The following is a 17,268-nucleotide window of genomic DNA, read 5'->3' as shown; positions in this document are numbered from 1 at the left end:
AGCATAGATTGGAATTTTCCATTTTTTGACTAAATGTGGAAGAGTGTATCTTTAAGAGCAAGAGATCATCTCACACCTAACAGTGAGAAAGCCAGCCAGATCAAGTGCCAGTCAGGTCCGAGAACATCTTGTCTGAAGCTGCTTCAGTAGCACACACAACTGAGACCAGCAAAAAGACATTTTTTGGGGGCAGAGTAGAATCGCAGGCTCAGGATTGCAGGAAGAAGGGGTCAGAGACAAGGACAGGGGTGGCTTTTAGCAGCGAAGCCCTCTTGAGCCCCGCCTGTGTCCTGATTGCTCCTAGATTGGGGCAACAAGAGGTTATCCCTACCAGGCAGGCCAATCTGTTTCCTTGTTGGGAAAGCTAACTTTTCTCACTTAGAGAATAAAGGCAATCTGGTTAGTGTCCAGTTGAAGTCTTTGTTAACTGATTACCTAATGATCATACAATCTCTGCAATACAGAAAGAGGCCATTATGCACATCAAGGCCACACCAACGCTCCAAAGAGCGTCCCACCCAGAGTCCATCCCCCCTCTCCATCACCAGATCTGGTTTATACTCTGGCTAACCCACCCAACCTGCACATCCCTGGAAGTTACAGGCAATTTCTTTTTTAGCATGCCCAATTCAGCTAACCCGTGCATATCTTTGGACTTAAGGATCTTTTATTGGTGGTAGTTTAGCAGGGTTAGCTTAGGACCTTTGGGCCCAGAACTGGATTGCTAATGTGCCAGGAATCTTCCCAGTATCAATCTGCCTGATTATTTGCTCTTCCAGCTCCCATCTCCGCTACTTTAGGGAGGATAAAATGGCATACTTACTTTCCAAAGAAAGAAGAAAGAACTTGCTTTTATATGGCACCATTTCCCACCTCAAGCTGTCCCAAAGTATTTAACAGCCAGTAAAGTATTCTTAAATTGGTGTTATCATCTAGGAAAAGTGGCAGCCAATTTGATCACAGCAGGATCTTTCAAGCAGCTTTGAGATAAGTTCTTGGCTATTCTATGTCTGGTTGAAGAATAACTATTGCCCCAGAGCACCAAGAAAAACTTTGTCCACTCTTCTTTTTGTAATGTTGTAGAATGTTTTATACCAACAAGACAGCATTCCAGGGGCTTTGCTTAAACTAAATAATTGCTGGGCTGATGGGCCAAGGAGTGACAGATGGAGTTTAGTTTAGATAAATGTGAAGTGTTTTATTTTTGTAAGGCAAATCAGGGCAGAACTTATACACTTAATATTAGGGTCCTGGGGAGTGTTACGAAACAAAGAGACATTGGGGTATAGGTACATAGTTTCTTGAAGATCACAGGTAGATGGGGTCATGTAGAAGGCATTTGGTACACTTGCCTTTATTGGTCAGTACTTTGAGGAAAGGACTTGGGATGTCTTGTTGCAGCTCTACAGGACATTGGTTATGCCACTTATGGAATACTACATTCAATTCTAGTCTCCCTTCTACGGGAAAAATGTTTTGAAACTAGAAAGGGTGCAGAAAAGATTTACAAAGCTGTTGCCGGGTTAGAGGATTTGAGGTGTAGGGAGAGGCTGAATAGGCTGGGGCTATTTTCCCTGGAGTGATGGAGGCTAAGGGGAGTCCTTAGAGGTTTATAAAATCATAAGGGACATGTATAGGGTAAATTTACCAGGTTTTTTTCACAGGGAAGGGGAGTCCAAAACTAGAGGGCATAGTTTTAAGGTGAGAGGGAAAAGATTTAAAAGGGACCTAAAAGACTACCTTTTCACACAGAGGGGGGTGCATGTATGGAATGAGCTGCCAGTGGAAGAGGTGGAGGCTTGTACAATTACAACATTTAGAAGGCATTTGGATGGATACATGAATAGCAAGGCTATAGAGAGGTATGGTCCAATGTCGGCAAATGGAACTAGATTCATTTAAGATATGGGTGGCACGGTGGCACAGTGGTTAGCACTGCTGCCTCACAGCGCCAGAGACCCAGGTTCAATTCCCGTCTCAGGCAACTGTCTGTGTGGAGTTTGCACATTCTCCCCGTGTCTGCGTGGGTTTCCTCCAGGTTCTCCGGTTTCCTCCCACAGTCCAAAGATGTGCAGGTTAGGTGAATTGGCCGTGCTAAATTGCCCATAGTGTTAGGTGAAGGCGTAAATGAACGGGTCTGGGGGTGTTGCTCTTCAGAGGGTCGGTGTGAACTTGTTGGGCCGAAGGGCTTGTTTCCACACTGTAAGTAATCTAACCATATCTGGTCAGCACGGACAAATTGAAACAAAGGGTCTGTTTCAGTGCTGTACAACTCAGGATGGTCCTTCTAACCATGCAGCAGTTCCTTAGCCCTGATCCCAGAGGAAGTGGTCAGTCTGGATTATGAGGTATATATCTTTGAAATTGGCTTGAACCAATGACCTTCTATTTCAGACCCACAAGTTCAGAACCACTGGTTCTATGGGGGAACAGTGAGATCACACCTTCCAATGTGTCAATGGCTTTCTTAATTATATTCCCAAGGTACACCACCTAAAACTGATATTGAAATTAATTTTCCATTTTCACGCACATTCTGTAAGTTTTTTGATGTTTTCTTGTATTTTGTAGATTTTGCTCATTAAAGTGACACCTAAAATTTGGTGTTATCTGTAAATTGAAATATAGTAGTCCCAATTCCTGAGTCCAAAATCCTCCACACACATCATCTATTGCATCCGCTGCACCCGATGTGGCCTCCTCTATATTGGGGAGACAGGCCGCTTACTTGCGGAACGCTTCAGAGAACACCTCTGGGCCGCCCGGACCAACCAACCCAACCACCCCGTGGCTCAACACTTTAACTCTCCCTCCCACTCCACCGAGGACATGCAGGTCCTTGGACTCCTCCACCAGCAGAACATAACAACACGACGGCTGGAGGAGGAGCGCCTCATCTTCCGCCTGGGAACCCTCCAACCACAAGGTATGAATTCAGATTTCTCCAGTTTCCTCATTTCCCCTCCCCCCACCTTGTCTCAGTCAGTTCCCTCAACTCAGCACCGCCCTCCTAACCTGCAATCTCCTTCCTGACCACTCCGGCCTATCACCCTCACCTTGACCTCCTTCCACCTATCCCACCTCCATCGCCCCTCCCCCAAGTCCCTCCTCCCTACCTTTTATCTTAGCCTGCTTGGCTACTCTCTTTCATTCCTGATGAAGGGCTTATGCTCGAAACGTCGAATTCCCTATTCCTGAGATGCTGCCTGGCCTGCTGTGCTTTGACCAGCAACACATTTTCAGCTGTGATCTCCAGCATCTGCAGACCTCATTTTTTACTCCAAAATACTAATGTAAATTTTGAACAGTGATCCCAGCACCAATCTCTGTGGAGCACCACTTCCAACAGGCTGAGTCATGGATGTGGAACCAATCTTTATAATCAATGTTTTCTTATTTTAAAAGTCCAAAATTTAGTTTTAGTTGAGGGGCAGCCTGCAAAATATCAATTATTTGTTTTGTTTCACTCTCCAATTAACATCTATGTCTATATTTGTTATGATATTTGTTCAGATATTGCACTGGCTCTCTTTTCTCCGAAATGAAAAGTTGTGCACATTGAACACATGAATGCATGTATGCATTCCATTACTGTCACTGGAGGCAGCATCAACATCATTCACCTTGTTGCACTTACTGCCTCACAGTTACAAAGTGACATTCTAAGTTACTTTTCTCTTCTTGTACCTCAGTCTCACAGCAGAAGATACTACGAGAAGAGAGTAAAGCAAAACTACACATCCCTTCATCCCACTGCAGAAAAATACCATATGTACACATGTATATATTGATCTCACGAAAAAGTAAACCGCTTATTTTTGGCCAAAAAATCTTGTATTTTCTATATATCTCGTGTATAAGTCGACCCTAGTTCTTCACAGTTACAGATCAACAATTATGAGTCTGCCTGTTGCGCTCCCACAGGCTTTCCAATCTGCTGGCCGTACCGCTCTGTTCCGGGTCTTGTCTGCCAGCCATCATAGTCCGCTCCAGGTTTTAAGAATTACTGTAATGATACGATAGTATAGGGCACCACTGCGTCTGCAGAGTTGGTTTCCACGATTTCAGTTACCCACGTTTTACTGCGGCCCGAACATATTATAGGGAACCCTCCAGACCCAGGGACCAGTGAGCTATGGGGAAGGTCAATTTCCTATTTGAATGAATGGGTTTGCACCTATCCGCTGTAGGTCTGTGAATGTACCCCTCGTGGGTAAGGGAAGACTACTGAACCATTCTATCTTAGCAGGCAGAATGGAGACAGTTATTTTGTAGATAAATGTTCAATAATAACCATAATTCTTTTTGTTGTTCATTATTTTATATGGAGATTTTTGCACCTTCAATAACTGGTCAACCAAATCACATTGCACACAGCTGCATACCTAGGAGAAAGTGAGGACTGCAGATGCTGGAGGTCAGAGTCGAAGACTGTGGTGCTGGAAAAGCACAGCCGGTCAGGCAGCATCCAAGAAGTAGAGTTAAATTTTGGAGCATAAGCTGTTCATCAGGAATGGGGAGGTGACCCAAGGGGGCTGAGCGATCAATCGGAGGGGGTGGGGCTGGGAGCAAGGTAGCTGGGAATGCGATAGGTAGACTTAAGTCAGGATGAAGATGATAGGTCAGAGAGGAGGTGGAGGATAGGTGGGATGAAAAATGGACAGGTAGAACAGTTCAAGAGGGTGGGGCCAAGATGGAAGGTTGGATCTGGGATAAGGTGGGATGTTGGGAAATGGGGAGACTGGTGAAATCCACATTGATCCCAATCTAGTCCCACCTGCCAGCACCCGGCCCGTATCCCTCCAAACCCTTCCTATTCACATACCCATCCAAATGCCTCTTAAATGTTGCAATTGTACCAGCCTCCACCACTTTCTCTGGCAGCTCATTCCATACATGTACCACACTCTGCCTGAAAAAGTTGCCCCTTAAGTCTCTTTTGTATCTTTCTCCGCTCACCCTAAACCTATGCCCTCTAGTTCTGGACTCCCCAGCCCAGGGAAAAGACTTTGCCTATTTACCCTATCCATGCCCCTCATAATTTTGTAAACCTCAATAAGGTCACCCCTCAGCATCTGATGCTCCAGGGAAAACAGCCCTAGCCTGTTCAGCCTCTCCCTATAGCTCAAATCCTCCAATCCTGGCAACATCCTTGTTAATCTTTTCTGAACCCTTTCAAGTTTCACAACATCTTTCTGATAGGAAGGAGACCAGAATTATGTGCAATATTCCAACAGTGGCCTAACCAATGTCCTGAACAGCTGTAACATGACCTCCCAACTCCTGTACTCAATACTCTGGTCAATAAAGGAAAGCACACCAAACGCCGCCTTCACTATCCTATCTCTCTGCGACTCCACTTGCAAGGAGCTATGAACCTGCACTCCAAGATCTCTTTGTTCAGCAACACTCCCTAGGACCTCACCATTAAGTGTAAACGTCCTGCTAAGATTTGCTTTCCCAAAATGCAGCACCTTGCATTTATCTGAATTAAACTCCATCTGCCACTTCTCAGCCCATTGGCCCATCTGGTCAAGATTCTGTTGTAATCTGAGGTAGTCCTCTTCGCTGTCCATTACACCTCCAATTTTGGTGTCATCTGCAAACTTACTAACTGTACTTCTTATGCTTGCATCCAAATCATTTATGTAAATGACAAAAAGTAGAGGACCCAGCACCAATCCTTGTGGCACTCTACTGGTCACAGGTCTCCAGTCTGAAAAACAACCCTCCACCACCACCCTCTGTTTTCTACCTTTGAGCCAATTCTCTATCCAAATGGCTCATTCTCCCTGTATTTCGTGAGATCTAACCTTGCTAAATCAGTTTGCCATGCGGAATTTTGTCAAATGCCGACTGAAGTCCATATAGATCACATCGACCGCTCTGCCCTCATCAATCCTCTTTGTTACCACTTCAAAAAACTCAATCAAGTTTGTGAGATATGATTTCCCTCGCAAAAAGCAATGTTGACTATCTCTAATCTGTCCTTGCTTTTCCAAATACATGTACATCCTGTCCCTCAGGATTCCCTCCAACAACTTGCCCACCATTGACGTCAGGCTCACTGGTTTATAGTTCCCTGGCTTGTCCTTACCACCCTTCTTAAACAGTGGCACCGCATTAGCCAACTTCCTGTCTTCTGGAACCTTACCTGTGACTATCATTGATACAAATATCTCAGCACGAGGACCAGCAATCACTTCTCTAGCTTCCCACAGAGTTCTTGGGTACACCAAATCAGGTCCTGGGGATTTATCCACCTTTATGCGTTTCAAGACATCCAGCACTTCCTCCTCTGTAATATGGACATTTTGTATCTCAACAAAAAGGAACAAATGGCATTGTTTGCCTCTGTCTGCTTGGATTATACCCTCCTGTTGATTCTGAAGCAGGAGAGATGGTGTTTGGAAAGAAATCAGTGATCCATGCCATGGCACTCCACCAGCTGATACTGAATGTACCATGGCAAGTTAGTTGCTGGGCTCTTTAAAACAATAAAAATGGAAAGGAAAACTGGCCAGACATATAATAAAAATTCAAGGAGATGGAAGCAGAGCCATAAGTTTAATAACCTCACAAGTGACCAAGGCCAGGAAATGTATCTTCTAATACCATAATCCATCAGCTGCAGTATTAGTCTCAGCCAATTCTCAATTTCTAACACCCCCATTACTCATCTACCAATGATCTCTGATAATAAGGTCTCATAAGTAACATTCATTTACTTCACTACACCTTCAGACCCTTAGAACTACTGCAAACCACACATTCATATCTCAGCTGCACTAACTGCCGTCAATTCAACCATGATAGCCATGTCAGCCAAACAGATTAAATCATATTCGTTGACAGATCTAACCTCTGTTTTTCAGGACAAGCTAATACATTGCTAGAGGCAGCGGGAAATAATCAGTAGAGTACCTGGCATGCATAATACACACTGCTGCCATTGTGCATTTTTGGTGTAAGGCCTGAATGTTTATGGATGTGGTATCCATCGAGTGGGCTACTTTGGTCCAGATGGTGTGAAGCTTCTTGAATGTTGTTGGAGCTGAACCCATCCAGGCAAATGAAGAGAATTCCATTACAATCCTGACTTTGTGCCTTGCTTTTGGGGAGTCAGGAAGTGAGTTACTTGCTGCAGAATTCCTAGCTTTTACCTGCTTGTGAAGTCACAGTATTATATGGCCAGTTCAGTTCCTGGTCAATGTCAACACCTTAGGTGTTACCAGTAGGAGATTCAGTGATGGTAATGCCATTCAATATTAAGGGACAATAGTTAGATTCTCTCTCTTGTTGGAGATGATAACACCATAAGACATAGGAGTGGAAGTAAGGCCATTCGGCCCATCGAGTCCACTCTGCCATTCAATCATGGCTGATGGGCATTTCAACTCCACTTACCCGCATTCTCCAGGTAGCCCTTAATTCCTCGAGACATCAAGAATCTATCAATCTCTGCCTTGAAGACATTTAGCGTCCCAGCCTCCACTGCACTCTGTGGCAATGAATTCCAGTCAATGATTATTGACTGTCACTTGTGTGATGCAAATATTACTTGCCACTTGTCAATCCAAATGTGGATATTGTCTAGATCTTGTTGCACTTGGACATTGACTGCTTCAGTATCTGAGGAGTCATGATATGCAGGGCGATAAGGTTATAGATTGTATTGGAGCTCAACTCTGATGATGCCAATGGCCCATAGCGCCTGATGGATACCATCTTGAGTTGCAAGATCTCTTCAAAATCTATCCCATTGAGCCAGGTAATATTTCCATATAACATGATGCATGGTATCCTCATTGTGAAAACAGGATTTTGTCTCCACAGGGATAGTGAATCGTTCACTCTTATTGACAGTTATGGACAGGTGAATCTGTGGTAAAACGTTTGGTGAACATGAGGTCACATATGTTTTTCTTTTTGGTTCCCTCACGTTCTGAACATACTCAGTCCAGCATCTGTGCCTTTAGGACCTGACCAGGTCAGTCAGTTGTGCTGGTGAGCCACTCCTGATGGTAAACATTTAAGTTCCCCAGTCACAGCACATTCAGCCCCCTTGCCACTCTCAGTGCTTCCTCCAAGTGGTGTTCAACATTGAAGAATACTTATTATCAGCCAAAGAATATGAGTATATAGTAATCAGCAAGAGATTTCCTTTCCCATGTTTGACCTGATGCTATGAGATTTTTATAGGATCTGGAGTGAATGTTAAAGTTCCCAGGGCAACTCCCATCCAATTGTGTATTATAGAGGTGCCACCTCTGCTGCGTCTCTTGTTTGATGTAATGATGGTACTGTGTGGGACATGATTTGTAAGTCACAACTTCCTGAGTATAAGTTCATTATGCTTTGTGAGACTTTGAGGAAGCTCTTCTAATTCTGGCACTGGCTCTCAGAAATTAGAAAAGACATAGTTCCTTGAAAGTCACGCTGCAGATGGATAGGATAGTGAAGAAGGCGTTTATTAGTCAGAGCATTGAGTATGGGAGTTGGAAGGTCATGTTGCAGCTGGACAGGACATTAGTTCAACCACTTTTGGAATATTGTGTGCAATTCTGGTCTCCTTCCTATTGGAAGGATGTTGTGAAATTTGAAAAGATTCAAAAAAGATTCACAAGGATGTTGCCAGGGTTGGAGGGCTTGAACTATAGGGAGAGGTGAATAGGCTGGGGCTGCTTTCCCTGGAGCGTCGGTGGCTGAGGGGTGACCATACAGAGGTTTATGAAATCATGAGGGGTATGGATAGGATAAATAGACAAAGTTTTTTTTTTCCTTGGGGTGGGGGAGTCCATAACTAGAGGGCCTAAGTTCAGAGTGAGAGGGGAAAGATATAAAAGAGACCTAAGGGGCAATTTACCCCTGTGTGTAAATCAGTTCTGATCTCCTTCATAACAATTATCTCCATCTAGCCACTCGTAGTTTTAAATGCTGACTATTGGACAGTGTTTAACATGATTTATAACTCATGTTAAGGCAAAACAGAAATTAACAAGCTAAACTAGTTTTGGACAAGTGTTCACAAACTCAAAATTGAACATTTGAAGTTGACACACAGCTGGAGAAATTGGACCTGCCAAACTAAATTAAACAGGAGCCAGCAGCTATTGGTCAAAGTGGTCACAAAGGTTCAGGGGACCCAGTTTCAACCAGCCTGAGGGGTGTGTATTTGAGTATTGATCAGACTTTCAGGCACAGGCTGAAAGTCAAGGTGCCAGAGGATTTACATTTTATACCTCTCTGGCATGGCAACCATTAGTGTGACCCCACTAAATACTTTAAATCAACTCACGACCCCACTGGCCAAAGATCACAGAACATTCGGGAAGGTGCGGACAAGGGGGAATAAAAATGCACATATGGAAGCTACCTTTCAGCCATGATTTTCAGCATGATTTGTGGCAGAAAACTGTATGGCAATCCAAGAAGACACAGGAGAAGATCTGCCTGACCTGTGATGGACAAGAATCAGCTCTACATTGGAGAGAAAGGAGAATCCAGCGTCCCATTTCAAACACAGGAATTACCTTTTCACAGACTGATAGAGGAAGTAGAGAGTAAATATTGTGGGAATTTGGGAAATGCTGACATGGTGTTTTTAATAAGGAACATTTTGTTAATAGGTTGAGTTGTACTGCAAACTGTGTCCTTTTGTCAGCCTCACTAACGAAAATGCTTGGACAAAGTGTTTTTAATATATATAAACTGGTTGAAGTGTCCAAAGCACAGACATCAGGAACAGAAATATTAATAGAATGTAGGCTTAAGTAATGTCCTCCCATGCTCAGACTTTAATACCAACCTCCTATGGTCATTCTGTATAAATTTGGAAGCAATTCTTTGTAAAAACACCATCAAGTTGTTTCTCAAGCTAGATGATACTTCTCAATTTAGCATTCATAATTGCCTTTTGAAGGCAGAAGAACAAAACGTTTAATAAGATAACAAAAACATCAAAGATTATCTGCAATCATTTTAATTGAAATGGAACCACATCCTGGCAAGAAAAAAGGCAAAAACATATTCAGCTGCCTATCAGATATTTTGGAGCATTCTACCTCAGAACCCAAAGCCTACACAACATCTTGACAATACTAGTGTCTCTTAGATAATGGAAGTGAGAAGAGGGTATAAAAGAGGACATAATAAAATCTCTGAAAGACTGTGAATTGTTTTTAATCAACCTGTCCAGACAGGTTATGACACAACTTCATGGCAGGCGGTATGTGAATCTGGACCTTTTGGCCCAGATGTAGGGAAACCAATACTGCACCACAAAAACTCCCTGAAAAATCTGTGAAGTAAAAACAATGCTAAAAGCTGCCAAGTGCCAATATATAAGAATGTGCATTAACCACTGTGATTCAGAGCAAAATAACATTCTATGCAATCCACAATCTGTGCTACAATATCTGACTTTAGTTTGGCTTTAACAATTCGATTAGATTACCTACAGTAATTACCCAACAAGTCTACACTGGCCCTCCAAAGAGTAGTCCATCCAGACCCATTTCCCTACATTTACCCCTGACTAATGCACCTAAAACTATGGGCAATTTAGCATGGCCAATTCACCTGACGTGCACGTCTTTGTCACAGTGAGAGGAAACCCACACAGACAGTCACCTGAGGCCAAAATTGAACCCAGGTCCCTGGCGCTGAGAGGCAGCAGTACTAACCACTGAGCCACCGTGATATTAATATTTCTGTGCATGACAGAGGAATATCATTTAGGATTTCTGGTACCAATCCATACTCAGTGCCCTTTCTAATTTGCTGGTGGGTTTACACACCCATCAGCTCCTCTGAAGGAGCAGTACCAGAATTACATTGTGTCTGATGTACATTGTATAGCCCTATTTCACCATGGAGTATACTGCTTGAGAGCTATCCTGTTCTCACCCACGATCCCTCTAGTGCACTTTTAAGCTGATATCAAGAACTAGTGCTCTCGTGAAACCTTTCCCCCTGAGTCCTCATTCCTTGCCAATCATTAACCCAACAGTCAAGGATGCTGTCACACCCAAAGCTGCTGTATTGACTGAGGAATGAATTAACTCAGAACAGACTAGAATTAAATGCTTTGGTCTTTTGGAAGACTTGATGGGTGAGCATCTTAATTACATGATATTTTAGAATTGTTATTAATTATATTTCTGTAGATACAAAGGTTTTCTTCAAAGTAACTTTAAATGGGCAGCCACAACTGTTGAAGTGTCATAGAATCATACAGCATAGAAACAGGCCCTTCAGCCCACCATGTCTAAACTGAGCAACAAACTACACTGGTCCCATTTATTTGCACTTGGTCCATAGCCTACTATGCCCTGGCATTTTAAGTTCTCATTCAGATGCTTTGAAATTTTGCAATGGATCTCCTTCTACCACCCTCTCAGTTGGCACATTCCATTCATCTCCCATCTTCTGGGTGCAAAAATGCTTTCTCATGTCTCTTCTAAACCACTTGCGCCTCATCTTAAACTTAAGTCCTTTGAACTTAGACATGGGGAAGAGAGTCTTAAGATCTACTCTGTCTATATGTTTCATAATTCTGTATACCTTTATTAGAACACCATCTTCCCCCACCCCCAGCATTGTTCCAAGGAAAATAAATTCCCCCTAGCCAGTCTTTCCTCATAACTGAGACTTTTCATCCCAGACAATATCCTAGTGAAGCTCCTCTGTATCCTCTCCAATGCAAGAATAGTGTGATGACCAGAACTGTACACAAAATTCCATCTGTGGCCTAACAAACGTTTCATAAAGTTGTAACAAGACTTCCATGCTCCTACATTCTGTGCTCATCAAATGAAAGCAAGCATCCCATATGCCTTCTTCACCGCCCTGTCTACCTGCACTGATACGTTCAGAGATCTATAGACTTAACACCAAGGTCCTTTTGTTTTTTAGTACTCTCACTGGGACCTACCATTATTTGGGTATGAACTTTCCTTATTAGATCTCTCAAAATGCATTGCCTCACACTTACTGGGATTAAACTCCATTTGCCATTGCTCCCACCAAATTACATTCTAATTTTCATGTCATCTGCAAACTTACTATTTGTACACGTACATCCAAGTCATTAATATAAATAACGAACTGCCGCAGTCCCAGCACTGAATCCTGTAGTACATTTCATTGCTGGTCATAAGCTTCCAATTACAAAACAACTCTTTACCATCACTCTTTGCCTCCTAATTTTAAGCCAATTTTTGGATCAGTTTGCTCATTTTCCTTGGACCCCATGGATCTGCTGGACCACCCTTCCATGGGGAAGCTTGTCAAGTTACTGAACCCCATGTAAATCACATCAACTGCACTACCCTCATCAATATATGTATTCACCTTTTCAAATAAATTGGTCATACAGGCTCTCCCTCTAACAAATCTGTGCTGACTATCCCTGATCTATGGCAGCCTTTCCAAATATTGATTAATCTTGTACTTCACAATATTTTCCAATAACTTCCCTACTACTAACATTAAACTTAACTGATTTGTAATTACTTGACCAGTCCCTGCTGCCCATCTTGAACAGGAATCACATTAGCTATCCTCCAATCATCTGCCACTTCATCTGTGGTCAGCGAGATATTAAATATCTCTGCCAGAGTCACAGCAATCTCCTCCTTTGCCTCTCATAGCACCATGGAATAAATCTTATCAGGCCAAGGGGATTTATGTGCATGTATGTCTGTCAAAACGTCTAATACCTTATCTTTATTAATTTTAATGTGTCCTAGAAATTCATGCCTACAAAGTCTGTCTCCTTTGTGTATATGGGTGAGAAGTATTCATTTAAAACCTAACCCATCCCGACTGGCTCCTTGAGCAGGTTGTCCCTTTGGTCTTTAACAGTTTCACCTTTTCTCCAGCCATCTTCTTACTCCGACTGTACTTATTAAAAGCCTGGGGGTTTTACTTGATCCCATCTGCCAAATGTATTTCGAGGCCCCTCTTTGTCTTCCCAATTTCCTTTTTAAGCAACATCCTTCCCTCTTTTTAATGCAGTGCACCTGGCATATGCTTCCTTCTTTTTCTTTACACAATTCTTGATATTGATTTGACATCCAACGTTCTCTGGACCTCCTGCCCTTATCCTTTGCTCTTGTGATGCTGTTTACCCAGCAGCAGCACGATTCTAAAAATATAAAAGTTATTTATTTTGAAACCTGCACAGGTTGAGTATTGCTTTTATACTAAATTGTTCTGGTCAAATATATGTCTCCTACACTGAAGATATCACAAAGGATCATATTTTCATGTACCTAAATTGAGATCATTGCAACCATAAATGAAAGCTTGTTGTTCCAAGATGATAATAAAAGGAATATTACTTTCACTTTTCCAGCTATGTTTGTCTGGAATTTAAACTCAACCCAAATAAGTCAGCACGCTTCATCAATGCAAGTAAATTAAATATGTATAATTTATGTAGGTCAGATGGACAGACACGCTAATTAGGTATTTAATAAATATTTTTAATAAATTGCAAATTTATAGAGTATTAACAGAACAGAGGCTTCAGCACCTTAATGCACTGCAATCAATAACAAACAGAAGAAAATCCTTGACAGGCTTTATCTAGGTAAATTCATATGCATATTCTTACTTTGGTAAAACTGATCTAACTATTAAATCGTTAAAAAAATCAACATAGAATAAGAAATGTAATAGATTCTAACACTTGTTTAATTTTGTATCTGGTTTTAATAAATGCTCTAGTACATAGTGAACACCTTACAGTAGTTGTATATTGCAAAACTTAAAATTAAGCCAACAGATCAATATTAAATACAGCCACAGCAGTATGGATATCCTGGTATGTATTCACAGGTTTTCATACCCATGCATCAGAAAAGAAGGCAGTAAAGTGCAAGTTTATACATGTATTGTGCTCACATTCTAAATTTCACAAGCAAAACTCCATTTCTATATTAGTTTACATTATCGTACTTATTATGCAGTAATTAAGGAGGATTGCATTTCTTAGTTTGACAGATTTTTATTGATAAATACAACTGAATAAGAATGTGTATTTAATATTCCTCTCAGACTGCAAAATTTGTATTATCTCTGCCATGCATCAGCAATCAAAAATAGAAAGGTTTCTATCATGGAATCATGAATCTGCAGCGCAAGGTCTATACAAATTTAAATAATAGTCTGAAGTGTTAATAAATGTGCATGAATAAAAATACATGTATTTATTTTGCATGCATCAATCAAAATGTCCCTCTGAAAAAGCATCACTAGTCAAACATGTCACTTGAAAGGCTATTTCACATTTTCACCTGATAAACCTCAAAGTTATTCAGAAAACTTAAACAAATTTACTGTCAGTGAATAGTATCTTTACAATTGAGGGAATCACTAGTAGAATATCCTTTAATAATCTTCATATACCTACAAATTATTAGCTGCTGACTCACCTCAGGATGTTCTCATAACACCAACAGACAGGTCAGGTCAGGTCAAACAAAGCTTGATTTAAATTGCAGAATACTACACTGTACCTTACATGCAACCCCTTTTAAGTCGATTCAATGATTTGCCAGCTATGATTACATTTGGAAATCTGAAAAATAAGAAAATACTGGAAATATTCTTCAGGTCTGTCAACAACTGTGATGATGGACATGCAATTAACTTTCAAATGAAATATGACTCAGAATGCTAGTACAAAAATGATGGTAGAGACAGATCTACAATCTCCAAACATATAACTTTCCTATTTTCCTTTTGCAAAATTACTAATAATTCTAATGGCGCTTGCTGCAAGGCCAAAGATTTCTGCATCTTTCACACTATTAGCATTGAGGAGAAAGTGAGGACTGCAGATGTTGGAGATCAGAGTTGAGAGTGTGGTGCTGGAAAAGCACAGCAGGTCAGGCAACATCCAAGGAGGAGAATTGACATTTCGGGCATAAGGTCTTCATGTTCCTGATGAAGGGCTTATGCCGAAACGTCAATTCTCCTGCTCCTCGGATGCTGCATGTCCCTGCTGTGCTTTTCCAGCACCACACTCTCGACACTTTTAGCAGCTATTATCACAACCACCAGAACAAAGGAGAGAATTCAGTGGTTGGCCCCTTAATTAAATGATGCTAGTTACAGTATCTAAGAGAATGGGGTGGAAACTTAGATGGGTCTGAGCATTATGAGCTATGGCGAGATTTGTGCCATAAGGCACAGTAAGGTTGATCTCAATGTCAGGAGTATCTTGTGCCATCATTTATGTTTTTGACAAGCAGCAAGTGGAGTTTTTCATTAGGCAGTGGTGAGTTGCCAATTAAAGGGGATTATTGCTTGTAACAGACAACTCATCATTGATATTTAACCTTATATCTTATCAAATATGTCAAGCAAGTTAGACAAGAGAGCTTGACATGGAAGTCAAAGTGAGTACTTGGTGAATTCAGCGCCTTGCTTGTTTAGAGGACCTTCATGTTGGTGAACGGGCACCAATATCTCAGAGCAAGCGCTGGCCACTCACACCCCAAGTCCACAAACATTGGCATCTGATAGTGCCAGTTTTGAAGAACCCTTATGGTAAATCTCCAGGCCATTTGCAAGGCCACTTCTGCATTTTAATGCTGCACCTCAGGGTTGCACCAACAACTACCAGTCTAATGCTGCTGCAAGGACACTGTGCGCTCAGGAGGAGACACTCAGTTCATGGAGAGGACCAGGCTGCATCCTGAGATTCTTCACTCACTATCATAGAGCTCATTCACTCAATGCTTCCCTGGATACTGACAGCATCTATAGCTTTCATTGCCTTCTTTGGCTCCAGAGATACCAGACTTTTATTATATTACCTTGCCTCACTGTTCAACGTAGGCACAAATGCAGGAAGCTTGTCATAGTTGTAGCAGGCCTCAGTCAATTCAAACCTTCACTCAGGGTTTCCTGCACAGTAGGTCAAGGGCAGCCTCCAATACCAGTCCAAAGACTTGGACATGATCACTCAGCCACTTGGACAAGCAGATTCAGGATCTTCTTCACTTTAAGGGGCAAGGAGCTGAATATCAGGCAGCCCACCATCCTTTCCGACTCTTTATGTCCCGTTGGAGTGTTCTCTTTCTGGAATGAGAGGTCAGTTTTATGGAAGATGAAAGTATTTGGCACAGCAATAACAGATGCAAATGGAGACAGTGGATAAGGACTGCAGAGTTTTGTGATCTCATGGGTTGGGTAGGTGAGAGCAAGTAAAGAAAGGCGTTTCAGGGAATAGTGAGTGGCAGAGCATGAGCCTTAGTGGGAAGTGAATACAAGATGATAACACTTATGCTAGCAGAGTAGAGAAGGTAATTGTCCTTCTTCCTACAGTTCTGGGCATTTCTCCAGATGGCTGAGATTGTTTTAAACTTGAGGCAATCTCAGACCAGACTGGCATGGTGTGGTGTCATGGCCCCTATTGCTGTTCCTGGGAGAGTTCTACTTCTGCATCACTGCATCCAACAAAACCACTAGGTCTCAGTCTGTGGAGCAACAATGTCACTGTCTGCCACATCTGGGGTAATGTTAGTAATCATGTAGGGCAGCTCTGGATTGACAGTGCTTGTCCAGGTACACAAAGTCCTTTTAAAGATGCGGGCGTATAGATTGCCGGTAAATTCTAGGATACCTATTGAGTGGTGATTTATTTTGGGAATTGCATGTAATAAAATTGGATTAGAATCAGACAAAAACAATGTCAAGGAGCAGATAGGTAGTTATGAGGTTAATTTGGTAAGATACAATGAAAAAAACATGCTAGGCCTTGTGGCAACAAATCCTCTGAAAAACCTGATACATCCTTTTGACAAAGTCTGAATTGTAGGATTCAATCTAATGTTGCTATTCCATTTTGAGAATTTCATTGCTGTTTAATGGTAAACTACACAAATTGACACCAAGCACTAAAATAGTGTGGATGTGGAAAGGTTAAACAAAAACAGAAAATATTGGAAATTCTGAGCAGGTCATGAGCCAGAGGTTAGTTTTTACATTAGAAACCATCAAACATTTTAAAGTGGGTATTTTAAATATGGGTAAAAGGTTGAGATAGAAAAGTAATTGTTACTGTTAAGGTAAGGAATTAATTACTTTCTCATTGACCTAGGAATTTGCATGTCATTGATTTCAAAATCAATTTATGCAACTAAAATCTTACAAGTTTAAAGCAGCACAGTTATACCTTAGCAACAGAATAAGATACAGCGTATAATATGCAGTTGCTAGCAAAGACCCATAAAACATTTGTGGCAAATTTAG

The 17,268-nt window shown here is 41.7% G+C and overlaps 1 protein-coding gene across 2 annotated transcripts in view; it reads right to left on the bottom strand.

Annotated features, from left to right (window-relative positions):
• Positions 1 to 14,157: 14,157 nt before the first annotated feature.
• Positions 14,158 to 17,268, bottom strand: part of ttll11 (tubulin tyrosine ligase-like family, member 11) — a 228,592-nt gene continuing 225,481 nt past the window's right edge. Inside the window, exons 10-11 of one of the 2 annotated variants that reach the window (XR_009645820.1) lie at positions 15,831 to 16,095; positions 14,158 to 14,587 (exon numbers count right to left, since the gene is read on the bottom strand). Coding sequence is in view for 1 of the 2 variants with exons in the window: in XM_060841449.1 (XP_060697432.1) it covers positions 16,070 to 16,095 (26 nt within the window). In the remaining variant the exon portion in view is untranslated. Of the gene's footprint in view, positions 16,096 to 17,268 lie in introns of both variants that reach the window. The other variant, XM_060841449.1, reaches the window with a different exon arrangement.

This window comes from Hemiscyllium ocellatum, chromosome 21, assembly GCF_020745735.1.
Source record: "Hemiscyllium ocellatum isolate sHemOce1 chromosome 21, sHemOce1.pat.X.cur, whole genome shotgun sequence".
Lineage (NCBI taxonomy): Eukaryota > Metazoa > Chordata > Chondrichthyes > Orectolobiformes > Hemiscylliidae > Hemiscyllium > Hemiscyllium ocellatum.
Note: the sequence above shows the minus strand (reverse complement) of the source record. Positions and strands in the feature narration are given on the sequence as shown.